This window comes from Ochotona princeps, chromosome 2 (genome assembly GCF_030435755.1).
Source record: "Ochotona princeps isolate mOchPri1 chromosome 2, mOchPri1.hap1, whole genome shotgun sequence".
NCBI classification, from domain to species: domain Eukaryota; kingdom Metazoa; phylum Chordata; class Mammalia; order Lagomorpha; family Ochotonidae; genus Ochotona; species Ochotona princeps.
Window position 1 is genome coordinate 96,947,347 of NC_080833.1, and position 25,101 is coordinate 96,972,447.

General features: G+C 50.5%; 2 protein-coding genes across 2 annotated transcripts in view; both read left to right on the forward strand.

Annotated features, from left to right (window-relative positions):
* Positions 1–3,210, forward strand: part of HIPK1 (homeodomain interacting protein kinase 1) — a 59,904-nt gene extending 56,694 nt beyond the window's left edge. Inside the window, exons 5-7 of the mRNA XM_058660078.1 lie at positions 780–899; positions 1,512–1,797; positions 2,058–3,210. Coding sequence (XP_058516061.1) covers positions 780–899; positions 1,512–1,797; positions 2,058–2,875 — 1,224 coding nt within the window. The 3' untranslated portion in view covers positions 2,876–3,210. The remainder of the gene's footprint in view (positions 1–779; positions 900–1,511; positions 1,798–2,057) is intronic.
* The window catches only part of DCLRE1B (DNA cross-link repair 1B), a 145,116-nt gene that overhangs the window by 85,857 nt on the left and 34,158 nt on the right, over positions 1–25,101 (forward strand). The window lies entirely within an intron of this gene.

The window sequence follows — 25,101 nt, forward strand, 5'->3', positions numbered from 1 at the left end:
CTGCCGTTCTCACTTGCAGATAATCAAGTCAGTTCACTGACTTGTTTCATGATTGCTTTATCTTGATCTGCCTTATTCTCTTTCAGAAAATAAAGCAGATAGATGGAGAAGGGATGAGGGAGACTGGCATGGGCCCTAAAATAATTGGGTAGTCCGTGGGCAAGTCTGCATTTTAATTATGAAACCCCCTATAAATTCAGTTTCCTTGGCTTGCTCTGGGGAAGCTGTTCCACATGGGGTGAAGTCCAAGGCATGCTTGATTGCTGTTGATCCTGCAAGAGAGCACCATGTGCCTGGCACAAGGTGGCGCCAGTGAGCTACAAAAAAAGTTCATTGACTTGACCGCCGCGGTTCCTAATCACCACCTCCTCCCCTCAAACTTTGCCCTCCTCCCCCCTGCAGGCTTCCACTGAATAAGGCAGCAAAAAATCCTATTTTGTTTCTGCGGGGAAGGGAAGACAGTTTCTTAAGTCAGCAGCATGGGAAGCACTTTCCTAAAGTTGAAGGGTAGAGCTTGCTCCTGCAGCCAGCTCCTTTCCCTGAGTGACTGCCCGGAAGGCCTCGCTCTCGGCTGCTGTGCAGTGGACCATCTGTGTTTGATCAATCTAGACGGAAAGGAGCGGGTGGGGGTTGTGAAGAAACTGGGAAGGCATTCCAGAGTAGTGAGGGAGATCAGAAAGAAGGCGCCGCCCCCACCCCGCCTCCCCAGCCAGCCCGCGGGCTTGAAGGGAAGAGGCCAGGCCCAACACACTCCTGCCTTCTTTCGCCCCACTCTCCAGGCTGCCATGGGGCCCAGCACTCCTCTCCTCTTCTTGTTCTTTTTGTCATGGTCAGGACCCCTTCAAGGACAGCAGCACCACCTTGTGGAGTACATGGAACGCCGACTGGCTGCCTTAGAGGTGAGGGACTGTTTTCTCTTGCAGCCCAGCTGGGAAGGACTCCACAGCTTCTGTTAATTCAACTGATTTGTCAGGCATCTGGGGTGACAGGATGGGAGGCTGCAAGAACCTACGGAAAAGTCTGTCCTGGCGAGTGAATGCTCCAAGTACAGGTCCTCCTCTCCTGCCACACTGAGCAATCCTGAACAGACCTCTGGAATTAGATGGGGTAGGGGACAGCGAGGAAACAGGAGCCAGGATTGGGGTGCCAGAGCAGCAGATGATTCTGCCGCAGTGGAGGTTCCCAGGGAATCTAGCTTGCTGCCTTTGAAAGCATTGTCATGGCTGTAGCATCCTAATCCCTGTAAGAACTGGATGGGGCAGGAGGGACTCCTCTCCAGCGGTGGGGAGGCTGGGGTAGGCTAGGAGTCAAGGTGAGGCCGAGCTGGCCTGTTTGCACGCTTAGCACCTCTGGACATCTGGTTTCCTTTTCTGTTGGGAGTGGATGGGCTATCAAAGACTGGCTTGAGTTTGTTCTTTTTCACATTGCTGACTCTCTGCTTGGGCCTCCCCACTTCTGCGTGGGACTTGTAATCCTGCAGCTCTTTCTCTCCCGATCCCTCGTCCCTTCAGGAGCGCCTGGCCCAGTGCCAGGACCAGAGTAGTCGGCAGGCCGCCGAGCTGCGAGACTTCAAGAACAAGATGCTGCCGCTGCTGGAAGTGGCGGAGAAGGAGCGGGAGGCGCTCAGAACCGAGGCTGACACCATCTCGGGGAGGGTGGACCGTCTGGAGCGGGAGGTTGACTATCTGGAAACCCAGAACCCAGCTCTGCCCTGTGTGGAGCTGGAGGAGAAGGGGACCGGAGGCCCTGAGGCCAAAGGCAAGGGCAGAAGAAACGAGAAGTATGACATGGTAACAGGTAAAAAAAAAGATGTTAGAGCAGGGCCCTCATGTTCTCTGTGTCCTGTCCCTTGGTCCTCTTTGACCACTGTGACTCCAACTTCTGGAGTGACAGGTCTACTAAGGAGACTTCCTGGGGACCCAAGAGTCTAGACATCCACTGGGCAAGTGACTACCCTCATTCTCCCCATAGCCCGCACTGGTGGGTGGAGTTCCTGCCCAAGGTATCCTACTTCCGCCTCTTATTTCCTTTTCCTGTGCTCCTTCTCCCCCGACCAGACTGCAGCTACACCATCTCCCAGGTGAGATCCATGAAGATCCTGAAACGGTTCGGTGGCCCGGCTGGTCTGTGGACCAAGGACCCGATGGGGCCAACTGAGAAGATATACGTGTTAGATGGGACGCTAAATGACACAGCCTTTGTCTTCCCAAGGCTGCGGGACTTCACCTTGGCCATGGCAGCCCGGAAGGCATCCCGAGTGCGAGTGCCCTTCCCTTGGGTGGGCACCGGGCAGCTGGTATACGATGGCTTTCTGTATTACGCCCGGAGGCCTCCTGGAGGTCCTGGAGGGGGCGGTGAGTTGAACACTTTGCAGCTCATCAAATTCCACCTGGCCAACCGAACCGTGGTGGACAGCTCAGTGTTCCCAGCAGAGGGGTTGATACCCCCATACGGGCTCACAGCAGACACCTACATCGACCTGGCAGCTGACGAGGAGGGCCTATGGGCCGTCTACGCCACACGCGAGGATGACAGGCACCTGTGTCTGGCCAAGTTAGATCCACAGACACTAGACACAGAGCAGCAGTGGGACACACCGTGTCCCAGGGAGAATGCCGAGGCTGCCTTTGTCATCTGTGGAACCCTCTACGTCGTCTATAACACACGCCCTGCCAGTCGGGCCCGTATCCAGTGTTCCTTTGATGCCAGTGGTACCCTCACCCCCGAACGGGCGGCACTCTCTTACTTTCCCCGCCGATACGGTGCACATGCCAGCCTCCGCTATAACCCCCGGGAGCGCCAGCTCTATGCCTGGGATGATGGCTACCAGATTATCTACAAGCTGGAGATGAGAAGGAAAGAGGAGGAAGTCTGAGGAGCTGGTGTGGGTTCTGGATTCTCTCTCACATCCCCTCCTCTATTTTAGCCCATGGGAGGCCAGGTTTCTCGTAGCTCGCATTGTGTCGGATGAAACTCCAGAAACCAAGGCATCATTTCGGAGCCAACAGTCAAAATTCTGAAGGTTCACTCCTGCTCTTCTGCTCCATGCCCTACCATCTTGGGCCTGCAAATAACCCAGACCCAGCAAGTGGCACCCTGTGTGTTCTTGCTCTCCGTGTGACTTCAGGGAGAGCAGAAGAAAAAAAAGACTTTACATTCCCCTCCTCCCTTTCTCTATTTTTTGTTGCAATAGTTTGCATTAAAAGGAAAACCCACTCCTCTTTTTCTGTGTGTGTGTGTGTGTGTGTGCGCACGCGTGTGTGTGTGTGCGCGTGCGCACGCGTGTGTGTTTGGGGTAGCCCTCAGATAAAATGTCTTCCCATTACCACCCTCCCCTTCTCTTCCTCTTCCACGCCCTCCCTACTCCCACAGCCACATTAAGGGACTTGGCTGGGTTCCCCAGCCCAGGGGAGAGGGAACTTGTCCAGTAACAGTCTTTACCGAGAGGCCCTTGGTTGTGGGATTGGCCATCCAACAGTCTCAGATGGACCTATGGCTCTGTGCCTCTGGCCCTGACACACTAGACTCCCCCCATCCTGGGCAGGGCTTCCAGCTCCACTTCGCCGAGGATTCTGAACTGGAAATGGATGTCTGCTGAGTTGAAGTTTGATGTGGAAACTGGTGCCGGGAACGCATGAGAACTTGAAGTCTCAGCCAGGGTAGGGGTGTGTGTGTGTGTACACACCACACCCACTTCTATGTGGCCTCCAGCTCCTCCCCAGGGCCAGCTTGCACAACCGCTCTGGGTCTGAACCGCTCCGATTTTCCTGCTGCCACAGCGTCTGCGGTTTGGGCAGGGAGGAGGGGCAGTGGCCATGTCCCAGATGTTGGTGGGACTGTTTCTCCCTACCCTCCACGCATCTTACTTTGCATTCCCTCCGCCCTCCATCCTCATGCACCCCCCATAAACCACTGCAGGCCTGGAACCTGACCGGAAGTCGGAAGTCTTGGCAACTTAACCCTTCCTGACCCAAGCAGCCCAGCCTCCCTCCTGCATGGGGTTGCAGATCACGGGCCCCGCAGGAGGCAAGTTGCAGCTTTTGGATTCTGGTCTCTGGGAATCTGCGGATCTGCTCCCTGGCTTTCCCCGCCCTCCCTGCAATCCCAGCCACATCTGGATGTTCAGCCTTCAGGGGCTAGGCTGGTGTATGGACAGGAACCCCTAGGATAGGAGTCACTTGGGGACTTGTCCTTAAACTGTCCCCAGAGAGCTCTGGGTTGCTTTATCCGGGTGGAGAGGGAAGAGCAAGTCTTTCCTCCTTCCCAGTCCAGGCTGGGGGCCTCAGGCAGGGCCCCCCCATTACATCCTCCTTTGTCTTCTTTGCTTTTCTCTGACAGAAAAACAGCCACGAGCCGTCTCACAAAGGCACTATTATAGGGAGCCCCAGGCGGTTGGGGTGCGCTCCCATTCAGCGCTCCCTTAATGTGGGGCTGGCAGCCATAATCACCGCCTGTCAGCCCACAGCGGGGTCTGCCCACGGAACATCTGGATCTAACACAGGGTGCGTGCGAGGCTGTGGAGGAGGGGGCGCCGTTCACGGCAGAGGCCTGAGGAGCAGGGTCCAGGCTGCGATCACGCGTGTGCGTGTGTGCACGGTGGGGAGTGTTGGTCTCTTCCAGCGGGACTATGTTTGCCTGCATCTGAGCAGAAGCTTTCAGAGATGGGACCAGACTGGTTGTCCTAGCTCTCTGTCCTGGAGCTGGAGCCCGAGCCACTGCCGCTGTGTGCAGTTCACATCAGTGTCAGGAGCAAGCAGTCCGAGTCCACTCTCAAGGCTTCCTCCATCCCGTATGTGTCTGTCATTGTGGTATCTTTCCCTGCTTTGTTCCTAGGTGAGAAAGGAAAATGCAGGGTTTTGTTTATTTGTTTGTTTGTTTTTGCTGAAAATTTCTTTGGAAAAGTTAACTCAGACTTTTCTGAAAGGGCAGACATCTCTGGGGCCTTACCATTTCTTACCTTTTGGTGTTTCCTTTTTTCTCCCCTACCTTTCCCTTTTGCTTCCTGGACAAGATAGCTAGTGCTATTTTGGAAGCATTCTGGAAGGTGAGTGCAACTGTGTGGGCAGACCCAGTGAACTGTCCAAATTCATTATTTTAAATTGTCTGCTGCTCCAGGAGACAGCCTCCGGAGCTCAGTCCTGTTGTCAGAGGACAGCTCTTCACCCCTTTCAGACCCTCTGCCACCCATCTCGGGGGCGGAAACAGGTTCCCACCTTCAGTTTGGTAGAACAACAACAAAAATAGTGCAAGAAGCAGGTGCTCAGAGAGAACGGAGGGCTGAGAAGTTCCCCCTGCACCTTCGACAGTTGCCAGAAGGCAGAGAGAGAGTGGCCAGGATGGGAGGGCCAGCAGGTGCCATCACAGTGGAGCCAGCTACCGCCAGGTCCCCAGGCAGCCTTGAGGGGGCTTGGTCCCGGAGAGGGACCAACACTGGTTCCAAAAGTTTCCTGCCCCAAGTGCCCAGCTCTCTTCTCTGTGCTCAGGACCGCTGCCTTTAACATCTGCCTGCCACAGCAAACGAAGTGTTAATCTTGCTCACTTCAATCAAGGGACCTGAGCCAACATTGCTGGAGCCCTGGCCGGGAGGCAGGGAGCAAAGATGTCAAGAAGGAAGTTGTTGATTCAGCTGCAGCAGCGGCTTCCCCTGGGCTGAGGCTCTGGGCTACACCGGAACCAGAGCACATTCCTCCTCCTCCTCGTCCTCCGCCTCCTTCAGGCTCAGCATCTCTGGAACCCTTTTCCAACCCTCTCGGAGTGCAGGTGCCTCTTCCCCGAGCCTTCCCACAGCCTCACCGTAGTCTGCACCTGGCGTGGGTCAGCACACACTCCTGTGAAGTGCTGCTGGGACTGCATAGGTGTTGCTGCAGCCTTCAGAGTGAGTCTCCATGTCTGCTTTCCCTCACCACAATCACCAAGTGCCAGACACAGGTTACTTAGGAAGAAGAAGGGTGGGTGTAGCTCACCATTTTAGAGACTCAAAGGCACAGCCCTGGCATCCGCTTGGTTCTGAGGAGGGACTTTGGTTGCGTGACTCTGTGTTAGGACAAGTGGGTCACGCCTCAAACTCAGAGAAAGGCTGGGTACCACCATCCCCTACAAGGACTGTGCCAGTCAGCCCGAGGACCTCCATGAGGCTCATGAGGCTTCCCCACACTTGTTTTAGATTTTTTTTTAATTCTTAATTTTCTTTTTAATATTATTTATGTAGTTCAGAGGGATGCATGCCCATGTGGGTCTCTGATTAGGTGCCCCAAGCCCATTTTCTTAAAAAAAATAAAATTAGTTATTTACTTGAAAGAGTTACAGAGAAAGCTCTTCTACCTACTATTCACTCCACAAATGGCCACAATGGTCAGAGCTGGGATGAGTACAGAGGCCCAAGCACTACGGCCATCCTCTGCTGCTTTTTCGGGCATATTAGCAGGGAGCTGGATTGGAAGTGAAGTAGCCAGGACTCGAACCAGCTCCCACATAGGATGCTACCAAAGGCTGCAGCTTTAGCCTGCTATGCTACAGCACCAGTCCCTATGTTTCTTCTCCCCTTATTGGCTCACACCGCTTTCCACTGTGGGGACCAAGCTCCTGATCACCACAGGCTCTTGCAGACACACGAACCACGGCAGTCTGTCTGTGTGGCCTGCAGGCAGCCTCTCCACGCCTGCCTTTGTAGTGTGGCCCAGGAAAAATTCTGTTCCTCAGTCCCTGTGGCCCCCTTCACCCGCAGGACTGCTCTTAAACTTCAGTTGTACCAGTCGAGGGCTTAAAAGATTAAATCCTTATTTATGGATTTAATAAGCCCACAGAAGGAGGGTCAAGGTGGCAGCCCATGAATTACTTAAAGGGGGCAGAGTGAAGAAATACAAACAGAATCTTCAGTCTCCTCTTGTAAGAACTTGGGTTGTGACAAAAACCCATATTTGGGGCCCAGCGCAATAGCGTAGCAGCTAAAGTCCTCGCCTTGAACGTGCCAGGATCCCATATGGGAGAGACTCTAATCCCGGTAGCCCCGCTTCCCATCCAGCTCTCTGTTTGTGGCCTGGGAAAGCAGTTGAGGACGGCCTAAAGCCTTGGGACCCTGCACCCATGTGGGAGACTAGGAGGGAGCTCCTGGCTCCTGGCTTCGGATTAGTGCAGCACCAGCCATTGCGCTCACTTGGAGAGTGAATCAATGGACAGAAGATCTTCCTCTCTGTCTCCTCCTCTCCATATATCTGCCTTTTCAGTAAAAATAAATAAATCTTAAAAAGCAAAAAACCCCACATTTCCAGTACATTCCTGCATGACCTGGCTGGTGTGGTAGATGGAAGGAGGTCTACCCTGACTCCTGGAGCCTCAGCAGGGGTGGCCCCAAGGGGAAACCTCAGGTTTTGTCCCCAGCAGCTTTGGCATGGCAGATAGTTTGCAGCTGGGAACTGTTTGCAGGCAGTCCAGGTGCCAGCATGTCATCCCAGCACTTGTTCATGTCCTGGCAGCCCCACTTCCCATCCAGCTCCCTGCTTGTGAGCTAGGAAAGCAGTTGAGGATGGCCCAAAACCTTGAGGTCCTGCACCTGCATGGGAGACCTGGAAGAAGCTCCTGGCTCCTAGGTTTGGATTAGCTCAGGTCTAGTTCTTGTGGCTATTTGGGGAGTGAACCAGTGGATGGAAGATCTCTCTCTGCAAATCTGCCTTTTCAATAAAAATAAATATATAAATCTCTCTCTTTTTTTTTGCCATTGGCACTCCTCTCCACCCGACGCTGGTGCCTTTCTTTCCCATGACCCCAACCACTCTGTGCGTATCTGTTGTCGGGGGGCGGGCTCGCTGTGTGCTCATCTCTGGGCTTCAGAGCCTGACTCAGGGCCTAGTTCTGAGAAGGCGGTCTGGGAATGCTCGATGACTAAGCTGACGCTGTGTGTGCTGACGGGCAGCCTGGGGAAGGAGTCTGCAAAGTGTGGGCATGTCTCCTAACTCAGGAACCTGACTCAGGAGTGGCACATTGCCTGCATTCCCCTCAGTGAGGGTTGCTGCGGTCCACTGCAAAGGGGAAGCTCCCGCGCCAGGCTAGCACAGCTGTGCCCTGTGGTCCGAGCAGGAAGGCAGTAACACAGCCCTGGGTTGTGGAGGAGAGCCAGTGCTCAGCATCTGACTTCCAGCAGTAGTTAAACCCAGACTCCCATCCTGGCACATAGTTGATACTCAGTAAAGATTACTTACATTGGGCATGGCACAATAGCTCAGTTGGTTAATCCTCCTCACGCAAGTGCTAGCATCCTATACAGGCACTGGTTCATGTCCCGGATGTCCCACTTCCCATCCAGTTCCCTGCTTATGGCCTGGGAAAGCAGTGAAGGATGCCCCAAAGCCTTGGAACCCTGCACCTGTGTGGGAGACCTGGAAGAGGCTCCTAGTTTCGGATTGGCTCAGCTCTGGCTGTTGAGGCTTCTTGGGGAGTGAACCAGAGAAGGAAGATCTTTCTCTTGATCTCTCCTTCTCTCTCTAAATCTGCTTTTCCATAAAAATAAATAAATCTTTAGAAGAAAAAAGATTACTCACATCAAAAGTCTGGCGTACGTCTTTTCTGATAACAAAGCATTCATGCTTTTTATCTCCTTGGGGTTTCTTATTAATCTCATGAAACAGGTCAACCTCAGGAACCTGAGGATTAAGGAGACTAAGATGACCTGCCATGGGCCATGTAGTTCATACATAAATATTGGGACTGACATCCTGGAGGCCAAGAGAGCAGATGTGAACTCAGGCTGACTGCAAATCATGCTCCAGGCACTTGCCAGCTGAATAATCTTGGGCAAATCACCTCTCAGAGCCCCAGCAATGATTCCTGACTTGCAGACTGTGTGACGAGTGGATGAATGGGCCCATGTGTGACATGTAGCAAAGCATCCAGAACCGTGGAGACTTAGTAAATGTTCAGTCCCAGGCCCGTGACTCCTGCTGTCTGGCTGTTGGAGGTCTGCCAAGTGGCTGTGTCTGCTTGCCCTTGTAAGCCATCTGTCTTGAATCAAGGGCTCTTCAGCTTACATCCAAGCCTCTTCCTTCTCCACGTGTACATCATTCCATGGGAAGACCAGGCACCTATTTCCCAGTTCAGAACTCTGTGTTATCAGCCATGGTGGGCCTGGTAGGTGGCAGGTGTTCTGCACAGCCATCCACACCAGCCAACAGGTATACCAAAGCATCTCCTTCTCTCTGTACCTGGACCAACCCTGACCGCAACGATTGTGGGGTGTGTGCGTGTGAGAATGTGTGTGTGTGCTCTCGTAGTGCTCCAAAGCTGCCACATTTTTCTTACCACATATTTTAGATTTCAGCAGGTGTCCCCAGGAGCCATCATTATTGCCTATTTGTGGCTGATTTTGACAGATGTATCAGGGCTGTTTGGGGTGCTCTTCCTCTTACAGGTATTTATCTTTGTCTGATGGCACGTGCATTTTCATTTTGTAGCTACTGAATTTTGTGTTCCTGTACATGCACTCAGTTGTCAAGTGCGGCATTGCTCTGCATCGATGGTGACTGTCCTTTTGGAGGAGGAAGGCTGGGAGTGAGCGAGCTCCAGGCTTCAGAGTAAGGAGGCCTTGGTGTTTCTGGGTGATTGGTTCTGGCTCAGCCTCGTCCTGGAAGTGTGACATTAAGCAGGCTGCCAACCCTCTGCACTTCGGTTTGCAGGTTTGCAAAGCAGAAACCTGTGATGATTTGTCCACTTTTTAGGGCTCTAGGGTTGTTGAGGTTCAAGCTCCTAGGTGTAAAGCAATCAGAAGGTACAGGGAGGACTCCTCAGAGTCACTTGTTTTGGCTCGTTGATCTGGAAGAAATTGAAGTTCAGAATGCCTTTTGGGGGCAGCATCTGCCCTTCATCCATCGTTCTGTTCCCAGCCTGAGTCGGGTGCACAGTGGGAGTTGAGGAGATGTTTTGTAATGAAGTAGAATGACCAACTCCCAGCAGTACAGGCTGGCTTCCACCACTCTTGATGTCAGCCTCTATGACTACCCTTTGCTGAGAGTCCGTGATGCCTTCAGAACCAATTACACCTCGGAGGTCGAAGCTCTCATGCTTTTTCACTTGGTGTTTTTTCTTACTGACATCTGCCAGCTCTCCCTGCAGCCACTGGGCCCACGCTAAAGGTTCTTCACACCGTTCCTAATTGGCTGTCTCCTCTCATCCGGAGTAGGACAGGAATGAAATGGACTTGAAAGGTTTAAAGTTGGTGCACATCACTGGTTCTTTGCTGGGGCCACAGCAGCGAGGAAGAATAGTCCACAGACCAGAAACATCACCTATTTTAAGCTAGTGGGAATCTTAAAGTCATCTGTGGGAACAGACATTGACCACAGCGCTGAAGCCACTGTTTATGATGCTTACATCCTGTAACAGAGAGCCCGTTTCCAAGTCCCGGCTCCAATACCAATTCCAGTTTCCTGCCACCGAGATTCCCCTTAGGCAGCTTGGGGGAATACATATTTGGGTTTCTGGGATTAACTTCTGGGCTAGTGGATTCAACCTAGCCCAAACCTGGTTGTTGTGAGCAAATGGAGGATTTCTCTCTCTCAGTCTCCTGACTTTGGGTCAGCTCAGCTCTGGCAGTTGTAGCCATCTGGGGAATGAACCAGTGGAGGGAAGATCTGTTTCTCCTTCTGTGTAAATTTGCCTAATAAAAAAAATATTTAAAAATAGTAATAATAATAATAAGGACTGCTTCCTGTTAGAGGCCTTGGTATCTCACTTCTCGGTTCATGAATCCTGTAGCACAGGAATGAGTTTGGACTTTGGGGAAGCACTAGCTCCATCGAAACCTCTAGTGTGCCGTGATCTGCTGGCTCTGAAAGAGAAGCGGAATCATCAGCCCTGAGCAGCCAAACCACACTCCCCTGCTTCACCACTCAATGGGCAGAGCTTTCCAGAGAGCTCCTGGGCAGTGAGTGTCAACGGTCATTGTAGGTTTGTAAGACTTTACCCCCAGAAAAACAATCTGGTTTGTTTTTTAAGTCTGTGTGTGTTTTCTTTGCAGTGTCATGTTTAATAAGCACAAGTGACCCAGCCGTAGCAGAGGGAACAGACAGCAAGATTTTGTATAGTAGAGAACTACGCAGCCATTAAAAACTTGGAAAATAATGATATGCAAAAAAAGCTTGTGCTATTGGGGGAATTTTTAATAAGCATTTTCTAAAGCATTATTTCAGTGTATAGACAAAACAAGAATATGCATAGAAAATGATTGGTGGGGGAGGGGAGTGTGCAGCCTGGTGTAATGGCTCAATGGCTGAGTCCTCCCTTTGCAAGTGGCAAGTGCCAACATCCCCTATGAGTGCTTGTTCATGTCCTGACTATTCCACTTCCTATCCAGCTCCCTGCCTGTGGCCTGGGAAAGTAACAGAGGATGACCCAAAACCATGGGACCCTGCACCTACATGGGAGACCTGGAAGAAGCTTCTGGCTTCAGATTGGCTCAGCTCTGGGTATTGTGGCCTTGAACCACAGATGAACCAACAGATGAAAAATTTTTCTCTCTGTTTCTCCTGCTATCTATAAATATGATCTGCCTTTCCACTAAAAATAAAATAAACCTTAAAAACAACAACAAAAACAAAAATTTTTGCCAGGTTAAGCCTTTCATTTGGGTGCCAGCTCAAGTCCCAGCTGCTCCATTTCCAATCCAGTTTTCTGCCAATGTGCCTGGAAAGTAGTAGAATATGGCTCAAGTGCTTGGTCCCTGCACCCATGTGGGGCACCCGGAAGAAGCTTGTGGTTCCTGGTTTTGGATCTGCCCAGCTCTGGCGATTACTGCCATTTAGGGAGTGAAGCAGCAGCTGGAATACCTCTCTCTCTGTCTCTCCTTCTCTCCCTGTAACTCTGACTTTCAAATAAAAATAAATAGATTTTAAAAATGACTGGAAAGAGCTTGGCAGCGTGGCCTAGTGGCTAAGGTCCTCACCTTGATCCCATATGGCTGCTGGTTCTAATCCCGGCAGCTCCACTTCCTCTCTATCTCTCCTCCTCTCAGTATATCTCACTTTGTAATAAAAATAAAATAAATCTTTAAAAAAAAATGACTGGAAAGATATATGGTTATCCGGTGGATATGAAGACAAATTTTTTCTTTATGGTTTTCAAATTTCCACAATTGGCATTCTTTTTTTTTTTTTTTTTTAAGATTTATTTATTTTTATTGGAAAAGAAGATTCACAGAGAGAAGGAAAGAGAGATTTTTCCATACACTGGTTCACTCTCCAAATGGTCGCAAAAGCCAGAGCTGAGCCGATCCAAAGCCAGGAGCCACGAGCTTCTTCTAGGCCTCCTTCACGGGTGTTGTGTCCCATGGGCTTGGGCCATCCTATGGCCACAAGCAGGGAGCTAGATGGGAAGTGGAATAGTCAGGACACAAAGTGGTGCCCAGATGGGATTGTGGTGTTTGTGTGGGGAGGATTATCCAGTTGAACCATTGTGCTGGGCCTTGCATATATTATTTTTAAAATCAGGAAACAAAAGAAAACAGAAACATCAAATTGTTTTTCTGAAAAAGAGATATGCACTTTGACCCGATTCTGACACATTTAGAATAAACGTTTGGTTACTTTGTCCCTGAGAAAAGACAACCTTGGGAAAGGGCAGAGCCCTTGACCTTACAGAGTCAGGTGCAGCTCTGCTGGTTGTGGTGCCCAGGGCAAAAGGAAAATGTGGAGTGCCTTTAAAAAAACAAACAAACAAACAAACAAACAAAAACCAAAACAAAAAAAAACCCCCAAGAATTTCAAGAAGGCAACAGCAGAGCATTCAACCAAACCCGGTTCACATGCCCAGGAGGCTGGAGTGGCCCAGGGCCTGCGGCAGGACCCCTGGCCCAGAGGGTGAAGGCTTGGCATGGATATCACATGCAGAGGAGGTGACGGGAAATCCCAGTGCCTCCTCACCTGTCAGTGCATTTGCCTGGTTCGGGAGCCCCCTGTCACAGCAGGCCATCTGGGGAACAGGGCCATACCTTGTCATATGTATGCAAATCGCAAACCAGCCAAGATGACTTACACACCAGACCATAAAGGCCCCTTCCTCTGTTTCTGAACGTGACTGCAGATTTATCTATTTTAAGAATACCAGAAAGATGTCAAGCCATCTTCTATTGTAAAATTAATGAGAATTTCTAAGTGAGATCAGATTGTGGAATTTTTGTTAAATGGGTTTCTGATGATTTTTCTCTCCAGAATGCTGAAGAACTCACAGGGCATCCTGGTCTTTCCCTGGTCCAACACTGTTGTCTGTCTGTCTGTCTGTCTCTCTCTCTCTCTCTCCAGTCACTTGTTTTTGAAAACAGAGAAGAAATTCACCACTGCACATTATTCAGTTTGCTGGTCTCACTCAGAACTTTTAATAGGAGGTGTTGCCGTAAATCACCTGCAGTTGAGGAGTGATCAGGTGCGTGGAAAAGCTAGCTAGCAAGTTCCACAGGGTAGCACTGGTGCTAACTACCAGGCCCGGCCAGGTTGTAGGAAGCCGGTTGATTCCCCTCCTCTGGAGGCAGGGAGCAAGCTCATGACTCAACGTCTGGAGGATTCGGTGACGCGCCAAGCTCCCCCTTCACCACCAGGCACGGGGTGGCTGCAGAAGCGCAAAGAGATCAGCTTGCAACTGCAGCAGGCCACCTGCCTGGTCTGAGCCCAGCTGGTGAGGCAGAAACCCACAGACTAACACTTCCTCTTCCCACTCTCCCAGGAGACTTGGCCTTGGGTCCCATTTTGGCAGGGGGATGGAGACAGAGGGGGAGGAGTAGAGTTGGAGGGAAGAGGGGACAGAGCATGACCAGAAAAAGTCCTTTTCTCGCATGTGTGGGACTTGGAGGCTGGCCTGGGAGCCAACCCTTTCTTTGTTAATTGTGACTCTTTTCTCTTGGTGTCATTGACAAGCACTGAGGGCACATTTTGGGGCCAGGTAAGACAAACACTGTCCTTTCTGCCTTCCAGGGTATGCATGGGCCGGAAGCTGGCAATGGGGGCAGGACTGGGACTTGAACCTAGGCACTGCAGGGTGACATGTGGGTGTCCCTGGTGGGTCTGAAGTGCTGCAACAAATGGCCAAACACAGCGCTGCAGCTTCTAGGGGCCCATAGAGTGGCTGTCACTTGAGCACGGGGACCAGGCTCATTGGTTTGGTACTGTTTCTAACAGGCAAACCACAACAGCCAAATGGGCAGCCCAGTAGCGCAGGGAAAGTTCAGATGAACAGACCACAGTTTTATTATCATGAGCCATCTCAGAAGGACTACAGTAATTTGTAAAAACTGCATAAATCAGGCCTGTTGTGGTAGCCTAGCAGCTAAAGTCCTCGCCTTGCTCACGCTAGGATCCCATATAGGCACTGGTTCTAATCCCAGCAGCCCCGCTTCCTGTCCAGCCCCCTGTTTGTGGCCTGGGAAAGCAGTCAAGGTCAACCCAAAGGCTTGGGACCCTGCACCTGCATGGCAGACATGGAAGAGGCTCCTGGCTCCTGGCTTCAGATCGGCGCAGCTCCAGCCATTGCGGCCACTTGGGGAGTGAATCAGCAGATGGAAGATCTTCCTCTCTCTCTCCTCCTCTCTGTATATCTGACTTTCCAATAAAACTAAAATAATCTTTTAAAAATTGCATTAATTGTATTTACAGTGGATACTTACAGTGTAAGTGTTAAAAACAATTATAGGGGCCAGCACATGGCAGAGTAGGTTAAGCCTCCAACTGTAGTACAAGCATTCTATATGGGAACCTGTCTGAGTCCTGGCTGCTCCATTTCTGATCCAGTTCTCTGCTGATGTGCCTGGGGAAGCATCCGAGGATGGCCAAAGCCTTTGGGACGCTGTACCCACATGGGAAACCCAGAACAAATTCTTGGGCTTCTGCACCCATGGGGGAGACCCAGAGGAAGCTCCTGACTCAATGGCTCTGTTCATGGCAGCCCTTTGGGAACTTCATCAGTGGATGGAAGTTCTCTCTGCCTCTCCTCTCTCTGTAAATGTGCCATTAAAATAAATAAATCATAAAACCCCAATATATAAACTGTGTTGGTACATGTATACTTGAAGAACAGACATTTCGTAAAAGGCCTGGGAAGGACTGTAAAGTGAGGATGGGATTGCCCGTGGGAGGGCAGAAGGGAAAGCTGAGCATGAGGGAGGGGTTAGCTGCATATGTATGCTTGTTGCTTTTTTTTTCTTTTTTAATTCGAAGGGCAGAGTTACAGAGAAGAAGAGACAGAGAGAGTGAGAGAACCAGAGAGATCTTCTAGCTGCTGATTCACTCTGCAAATGGCCATTCTGAAGCCAGGAGCCAGAAGTTTCTTCCAGATTTCCCATATAGGTGGAAGGCCCAGGCACTTGGGCCATCCTGCACTGCTTTTCCAGGTGCATAAGCAGAATGCTGGATAAGAAGCGGAGCAGCCAGGTCTCAAACAAGAGCCCATGCCGGATGCCAGAGCCTCAGGTGAAGGGCTAGCCTGCTTCACCATGGCATTGACCCCAGTTGGTCCCTTTTTCTTTTTCTTCTTTTTTTAATAGGAGGGAAAGATCAGTAGCAAGCCTGAATAGTGGTTCATGGTTTCCAATTATATTATTGTTATGGTTTGCACAGGATTAAGCTCCTAAACTCATGCAGATGTTTAAACCCCAAAGTAACCAGTGAATGGCACTAGGAGAGTAGAGACTTAATCCAATTATAGCGGCTGGGAAGTCCTTAGATGCCCGGGGTGTGACTGCAGAAGCCTGAGTGAAGTACAGGCTCCTGTTCCCTGTCAGCTTCAGGGCCCATGGGAGGACCTTGGCTGCCCACGTGCTCGGCCGCCGCCCTCCACTGCCCTCACCACACAGCAGCTGTCCACCGATACCCACCCCATCCAAAGGCTCAGATGCCCACACAGCCGTACAGCCAAGCAGCTTTGTAGCTGCACAGGCTCCTTTGGTGCAATTTCTGAATCAGAAGGGAATGCAGGTGTGAGGCAGTGGCTTCTGTTCTGGGGTGAATGATGTAGCCTAATCTTAGTTTTGTTATTAAAAGGGGAATTCTAACAACCTTAACTGGTAGGCTTATAAGGAGTAAGTAAAAAAAATGTACACACTGGAGCCAGTGCCAAGGCATAGCCAGCTAAGCCTCACTACCTCTGGCACTGGCCGCCCAGCTGGGCTACCGGCCTCTCTCCTTCTGATCCAGCTGCGACTAATGTGCCTGGGAAAGCAGCAGATAATGGTTCACGTGCTTGGATCCCAGAAGAAGCTCCTGGCTCCTGGCTTCAGCTTGGCCTAGCTCCGGCTGTTGCAGCCATTGGAGGAGTAAACCAGTAGATAGAAGACGTATCTCTCCTTCTTTCCGTAACTCTGCCTGTCAAATAAAAGTAAAAATAAACCTTAAAATGATAAAATAACAAAAGAAAACAGAAGATGCATATACCTTTGAATCAATATATGCTACTAGTTATTTACACAGTTTTAATAAATATTTCAGTTGTTTATTATTATTTTATAAAAGATTTATTTTATGTTTTTTGGAAAGTCAGATATACAGAGAGGAGGAGAGACACAGAGGGAGATCTTCTGTCCAGTGATTCACTCACAAAATGACTACAACGGCTGGTGTTGAGCTGATCTGAAGCCAGCAGCCAGGAGCCTTTTCCAGGTATCCCATACGGGTGCAGAGTCCTAAGGCTTTGGGCTGTCCTTGACTGCTTTCTCAGGCCACAAGCAGGGAGCTGGATGGGAAGCAGGGCTGCCGGATTAGAACTGGCACCCATATGGGATCTCGGCATGTTCAAGGCGAGGACTTTAGCTGCTTGGCCATCACGCTGGGCCCCCACTCACAATTTTTCACATGTGCCATTACTTGGAGATGAGGAACCGCTACCTCATATCAACATATTTACACAGTTTTAATGCATGTATTTACCTTAATCCAAATGCGTGTCTGGAGAGAGAGAGAGAGAGAGAGAGAGAGAGAGAGAGAGAGAGAGAGAGAGAGTGTGTGTGTCCCTGGTTCACTCAACAAATGGCTTTGATAACCCAGGACTGGGACAGGCCAAAGTCAAGAGCTCAGAACTCTGTCTGGGGTTTCCCTTGTAGGTGGCAGGGAACCCAGCACTTGGGCTACTTCTGCTGTTTTCCCAGGCACATTAACAGAATTGAAAACTTAGCAACCTGGACTTGAACCATAACTCCAATATGATATTCTGGCATCTCAGACAGCATCCTAATGTGCTGTACCACCACATGGGCCCCAAGGCACTTATCTTACATAATTTAGGTGGTCTTGGGTAGTGGTGGGAAATGCATGCTTATCTTATTCTACTCTGACCATCTTAACTGGAATATAAATTCCTGTAGTCTAGGAGTCTTCAGGGGTCTTCCTCACCCCTAGCACAAAACCTGGGGCTGCTTAAACGTCTGTCAGTAGGATGAACTGTTTGAAAATACAGTGAAGGGCCCAGCACAGTAGCCTAGTAGCTAAAGTCCTCACCTTGCATGCGTCAGGATCCCATATGAGCACAGGTTGATATCCTGGCTGTTTCACTTCTACACAGCTCCCTGCTTGTGGTCTGGGAAAGCAGTTGAGAATGGCCCAGGTCTTGGGGCCCTGAACCCATGTGGGAGACCTGGAAGAAGCTCCTGACTCCTGGCTTCAGATAGCTCAGCTCTGGCCATTGCGACCACTTGGGGAGTGAACCAATAGGAAGAAGATCTTTCTCTCTGTCTCTCCTTCTCTTTAAAAATCTGCCTTTCAAATTAAACAAATAAATAAACATTTTTTAAAATGCAGTGAAGCAATCTTTTTGATGCTCTGTTCAGCAGATGGAAAAGATTTGGCAAAGAGCAGAAGCCAGAGGCAAACGCCCCTCCAAAGCTGCAGCCCGAGCAAAGACAAATTCCCAGTTGAATGGAGTTATTGCAGGTGTCAGGGATGCTGAGTTGTTCCCAGGAGACTCACAAAGAAAGCTCTGTGCCAAAGGAATGGGGCTTTGGGGCCTCCTGGGTTCTACTGCTCCTTAGGCAGAGTTCTACCCTCAGGACACAAGCAGCCTCTTCAGGAAGAAGATCCTGGGGAATGCACCTGGGCCCTTGCAGCACAAGCTCTTGGAGAGGACAGTCCCGCTGAGACCCACCTCCTTCCTTCTCCTTGTCATCTTCAAACATGCGTGCAGCCTGATCCCTGGGCACTGAAGCCACAGAGTTACTGTCCTGGCCATTAAGGGGCTGGTTCTACACCGAAAGAGACAGTTCCTGGGGCACACTTGCAGTTGTCACTTGTGGTGCCAGCACCCCAAGCAAGCACAGCTTTAAGCCCTGGTTGCACCATTTCTGATTGAGTTCCCTGCTAATGCACCTGGGAACACAGTGGAAATTTTGCCCGAGCACTTGGGACCCTGCCACCTAAGTGGGAGACCCAGATGGAGTTCTAGGGTCTTAGTTTTGGCTGGCCCAAACCAGCTATAGTCATTGTGGCCATTTGTGAAGCGAACCAGTAGAGGGAAGATATGCCTCTCTGTCTCTGTCTTTCTCTCTCTTCCTCTCTGTTCCTTTATCACTTCACCTTTCAGATAAATAAACCTTAAAATAAAATAAAATAAAAAGTGCAAAGGGTATCAGAGCCAGGTTGAACCCAATGCTTGGGATTCTAGCCATGGACACCGTCGCCATGCAGTGAGCGAGTCCTGAGTTTCTGGGAGACCTGAGAAATTTCCACCCCCATGGTGAGTACACCATGAGGGAATCTTGGAAATGGGATTAGGTCTCTGGTCTTCCTCTGCCACGACCACCTTGTGGCAGAGGAACCTAGGGGGTGGGTGTTTGACCACGGGGTTCGGGTAAAAGGAGCCGTCAGTGGCGTGGCAGCTGTGAAGGGAAGGGAACCAGAGCCAGGTCAGACCCAATGGTTGGGACTCTGGCCATGCACACAGTCGCCATGTGGTGAGCGAGTCCTGACCTTTTGGGCGGATCGACCTGTTGGCTGCCTGGTGGCAAGCTCTAGTGTTTATGGGTATAATTGCTGCCTAGAAACATCCATGGATAAGGCCAATGTGAGTGTAGGTGAGGGATGAATCCAGTGTGACTCCCAGCGATAGGATCACTGAAATTGCTGGCAAGCATGGGGTCTGAAACCCGGTGGTTTGGAGGGGAGAGTCCATAGGATCTGTTCGTGTCAGAATACATGGGAGTCCTGAGATGGGCTGTTAATGCACAACATCACTGACTGCTACATGCCAGCCCACATGAAACCTATGGCTGAGGGCATGTCTGGCAGGGCTAGATCCCAGAACCTGACTGTGTGTTGGAACAGGGGATGGGTCATATTTGGAAGGGTCATGACACCAACCAGCACTCGAGAGAACCAGGTATGGGGGTAGATTTCTGTGGGGGATAAATGGGCCAAACCCTGTGGAAATACAAGTTCTGCTGGTTAGCTTAATAGTTGGGGTAGTGATTCATGGAACCTGCCATCACTCACAGGTAAAGAAACCAACCGACCACAGTCTGGGCAGGTCAAGGCAGCATCACCCGAATGTGCATCCTAAACAGGGTGTAGGGTGGACCCCTGCTGCAACGTTCACCAGCTCATATAAGGCCAAGATGGAAGGGTAAACTACGCCGGGCACCAGCCTAACACCTATAGGCATGCATGAGATCTGGGTCCGGGAGTGCGTCACCTGGGAAAACTTGGGAAACTCCCCTAGTAGGCCATAACTCTCACTGACGATCACATAGTCCAGGCCTGGGGGTCGGGCAAGCTGGGCAAAGTAGCTCCAACTGTTGCCTAATGTGTGGGTTGGTTATGGAAGAGGGTGGATTGGGCATGGCCAAGCAAGCCTTAGCTCACCAGCAAGAACAAAAACCAGGCTGAAGCATAGGTCATGCCGGGCTAGGCTCTTACACTGGCTGGTTTGCATGAGCCAGGGAGGCCAGGCTACAGCATCTAAGGCAAAGGCCGAGGCAGGTGACGGGCTACGCCAAGCTGGGTCAGAGCAATGCATGTACGTGATCTAAGGCTGGGAACAGGCTTGGTTGGGGAGCTAAGAGGACACCCTGGCTGGGTTGGGGTTCCCACTGGTGAGTGTGGGGGCCCGAGTGGGGGCTGCATTCTGGCTTGGAAATGGCTGCAATCTCCCTTGGCACAAGTGTGAACTGGGGCTGGTGGTACCAAGCAGGGCAAGACTCCAGCACCATCTGGTGCTCATGAGGACCAGGGTAGTAGATGTAGGACAGACTAGGCTAGGTCTCTGCCCCTACTGAGCCATGTGTAAGGTGTGTCTGGGTGTGTTCCAGGCTTGTCTGGGCTGAAACATCCAGCAGTAAGAACCAGAATGGGTTGAAGTCCAGGCAGGAAAGGCCATTGTACTGCTAGGACCAGGCCAGTCAGGGCTACAACATCTGTGGGCCTCAGGTGAGCTAGATCAGGGGAAAGCCAACTGGGCTGACTGCTTCTACTGGTACAAGCATAAATCAGAGTGGGTGAGGGTTGGTTGGGCTTAACTGCAGTATCAGTTGGTCAGATGCTAGCGCTAGGGGCTAATTCTGTCAAGTTAAACTACAGAATCACCTGGAGAGTGCAAGATCTGGGAATGGGATTGGCCCAGTAGGGAAATAGTGGGCACCTCCCTCTTGGGCTACCATTCTCACTGTAGAACATGAAAACAAGGACTGGGGCAGATGTGGCTAGACAGAATGGCACCCGCCAGCATGTGTGTGGCCTCAATAGTGGGGCTGGTTGGGTTGAACTAAGCATCAATGCCCATCGACATGTATGAGAGCTGAATGGGATGTGAGACAGACTGGACAAGTCTGCAGTACATACTGGCAAGCATGGGAACCATGGTAGGGGGCGGGCCTGGTGGGGGTTACAGGGAGTTGCCCCAACTAGGCTGCAGCTCCCACTGGTTTGTGTGAGGGCCAAGTGTGAGCTGGGCAGAATCAGGCTGGACTGCCACACTGATTGTTTCATGTGGAAGACATGGCTGGAAACAGAATTGACCCAGCAATTGCAACCGCCAGCATGTGCATACGTTGATTGGGGTGACAGACTGTGGCACACACAAGAATCAGGTCTGGGATCACCTCAGACGAAGTTTCTTTGGGTATCCCTCCCACTGAACTGCTGATCTCAGAACCCCAGCCACAAAGAGAAGTGCAGGTGCCATGGTCTGAGCATAGAGTGCAAGTGTCAAAGCTGAGCTTCCTCAAAGGCTCAGACGGAGCAATGGACAGCATATCCAGGTGCACACGGAGGATATGGCAGTCCATCGGAACTGGCAGAGAACACTTAGTACCACAACAGAAGATGGAGGATGGAACAAATCAGTCAAATACCCCAGCCATGTGTTGGCAATGAAAATGAAAATCTGGGCACAGAGACTCTAAAATGAATTATGTCAGCCAGTGGATTCTGGCTGGAATGGCAAGATTGGCAGCAATTCAGAACTGTTGAACTATCAAAACCACATGAGTAGGACCCTCAGAGCATCCCCCACGCCGGGGAGCTGGGATGAGTGGGAGGCTTGGTGGAGTTTCTCCCTTTATCTCCCCTCTAACCCCAGATACAGAAAATAATAATAATAATAATAATAATAATAATAATAATATGAAAACAATGGCCTTACCCATGTTCCTATAACCCATAACCCTTTGTGCCCTAAGCAACTATGAAAGGATTATCAAGTAAAATAATTTAAAAAGGATAGTTTTTAGAGACAGGCAGGTGTGCCAACAACTGGTGATGTCCACTGAGGCTGGCTCATGTGTGCTTAGGCCAGCAGAACCAGTGGCGCCAACCCTGTGACACTGCTGGTGAGTGATCATGGGTGTGGCCAGGTGCTACCCAAGCCGAAGGGGCTCATTCCCTTTGCCCTGGCAAGGCTGGGAGAGAAGGTTCTCCTGCCACATGCCCTTGTCACACTGTCACAGTCTGTTTACTCTGCTTTATTCAACCAGTCCACAGGCTGTTAAGACAAATCAACATCTGTTTTATTCACTGTCGTGAATGAAGGCCTTACATAGCATGCAGTAAATATGCCATCAACATTCATTGCATTTTTAATGAATCAGTAGTCTGTCCCTGTTGGCTTTGACACTTAAGTGCTCACGTGGATCCTGCCTTGCCTCTCTGGTGGATGCCATTCAGATGTCAACAGCTGTCTGTTTGTGGCCTTCCCGCTCTCTCACCATTCCTACCTGCCCATCAAGCCAGGCACCGGGTCTTGCTCCTCATTGCCCCTGCCCTGACTCTGCTGTTGGGAAACTATTGTTGGCTTTGCATTTCCTGCCTGCTGATCACCACCCATAGCAGTTCAATCCCATTACATGATCCAGGAAAGACTGCAAGGAGCCCAGAACTAGGAGCCTAGTACTAACTAGGAGCCTAGAACTCCATCCAGGTCTCCCACATGGGTGACAGGGGCCCAACACCTGGGCCATAGTCTGCTTCCATCCCAGGTGCCTTAGCAGGGAGCTGGATTAGAAGTGGAGCAGTGGGACTTGAACCTGCACTCAGTGTTACGGGTGGCAGCCCAGTTGGTTGCACCACAACGCTGGTCCCTTATCTTCTCCCTTTTGCTTCTTCCCAGGCCGACTCCTGGCCCAGCCTAATCCTTGACTACCCGAAGCCAGCACAGACACAAGTCACTCACCCTACTCCAAGTATTAAGTGAGTGGTGACAGCAGGCATTATTAGTGCAGCCTTATGATTCATAAATTGCTTGCACATACGTTATGACATTGAGTAATCACACCATCTCCATGAGGGAAACACTAATGACACTATTTTAAAGATGAGGAAACTGAGATCCCACAGGCAGAAAACAGCTGATTTCCAGTGTATGCCTTTGATGCTTGCTTCTTGCAACCAACCTGCTCTTGGAGGCAATGCAAGCCAGCCTGATTGTTGCAGACAACAAATCAATACAAGTGTTTTTCTGCCTCGTTTGCCCTCATTAAAAACCCGTGGAACATAAATCACAGTTTATGGCTGATAATTTGTCTGCAATTTACAGACCTTCAAATGACTACCAAGGTTCTTGGTTTAAATGAGATTACTCTTATCTCCATTTAAAACCCAGTGATGCAATTAACACTTCCCCTCCATCTCCTCTCACCTACTCAATTATCCTTTAAGTGTTTTTGGATTATATTTTTAAAGCTTCCTCTAATAGGCGACATATATGTGTGTATATGTATATATTTATATTTATATATATATTTATTTCATTCCCATCGCGACTAAATCAGCCAGGAAAGCACAGAGCTGGAGAGCAAATTCCTGGTCACAATTAGGAAATAACACCTACGTGTGTTGATCTCCCTGTGCCACAAGGGAGATGTTGGTCAATCCAGGCCGTTGGGTACAGACTCTGGGAGTGGCCAGCACTGCTGCTCAGTGACCAGCAGCATAAAGCATGCACCTGCACATGGCCACCATGTGCAGAAGGGGCTGGACACCCTGGAGATACTGTCAGGACTTTGGGAGGCCAAGAGGTGGTGAAGAGGAGAGAGAGAGACTAGCAGCGATTGCAAGGGGTGAGAAGGAGAGGAGTCAAGGACACCCTAGGGTGCTCTGCAGCAGTCTGGGTCTGGGAACCCTTCTATAGCACCAAGTGTGGTGTTACACAGTTCAGGGGACCCCTGGGGGCAGGGACCAGGAGTTCTCTGAAGTCACTTAGAAGCCATAGAGGGGAGGATGGGAGAGCTGGGGGACCAAGTTCCAACCAAAGGAAATGAACATTTCTCTGTGTTTTGTCTCAATTTTTTAAAAAAGATTTATTCATTTTATTACAGCCAGATATACACAGAGGAGGAGAGACAGAGAGGAAGATCTTCCGTCCGATGATTCACTCCCCAAGTGAACCGCAACGGGCCGATGCGCGCCGATCCGAAGCAGGGAACCTGGAAACTGGAACCTCTTCCGGGTCTCCCACGCAGGTGCAGGGTCCCAATGCATTGGGCCGTCCTCGACTGCTTTCCCAGGCCACAAGCAGGGAGCTGGATGGGAAGTGGAGCTGCCGGGATTAGAACCGGTGCCCATATGGGATCCCGGGGCTTTCAAGGCGAGGACTTTAGCCGCTAGGCCACGCCGCCGGGCCCTTTGTCTCAATTTTTAAAGGAGTAACAACAGAAATAATACCAGTTTTCACTCCTTGAGTTCTTACTATGTGCTGGATGTTGGGCTAAGCAGTCAAGGCTGGATTCTCTTGTTTTTTCCTGTGACAGCTCTATGAGGCTGGAAAAACTCGTATTATCCTTCCACAGCCCAGAGAACTGAGGCCGAGAGAGAGCAAGTGATTTGTCCAAGGCTAATCCAGCCAGGAAATGATGAGCAGGGAGTGATTTTGGAATCTGAGCTGGTATCTAGCAGGCCCTTAGCAGGAAGCAGACAACAACAACAACAACAACACACCCACCGGATATGGGCAAAAGAACTGCATGGCATCAGTTAAATCCAGATGGCCCTAACCCAGCCTCAAGGAAACCTGGACCCACAATGTTTCCTTGTTACATGCATTAACCCAATAGAAACCACTCTCCCTTGTACCTTGACAACTTAACGGAAGTGACTCTGGAAGGACAGATCTCCAATTCTTGGAAGTCAACACCCCTTTCCAGGAAAGAAGATGAATATATTCCACCCAGATGTTAATGCACATTTTCTGGACTCTATAAACGTAGAATGTCAACTGCACACAGGGCTGCTGTCTTTGGAGTGACTTGTTCCTTAATGCTCTGTTTAATCAAATTCAGTTCATGATTTATTTCCATCTCTTGCTGAAGTCAAGGACTCACCTGCGGCCACAGTGGCCCATACATGGTCCCTGACTATCTGGTATCAAATCCATGACACATAGAGAGAAAACAGAGAGATTGATAGTGAAGCAAGTATCCCCTTTCTTACAAATGAAAGCTTTCACATCGGGAGCAAAATGAGACCATGAATGCCTGTCCAGCCTCCAGCCACGGACCTGCCCTTGTCACTGGCAGATGCACAGACCTATGCATTTGGCAAGGCTAGGAGGAAAAGGGGAGGAAAGCCGTGGTGTCTGGCTGCTTTCCATCCAGCCTGCATCCAGGAACAAGGTGAAAGGGTGGAGCCAGGCACTGCTCAGGTGAGCCACTCTGCAGGT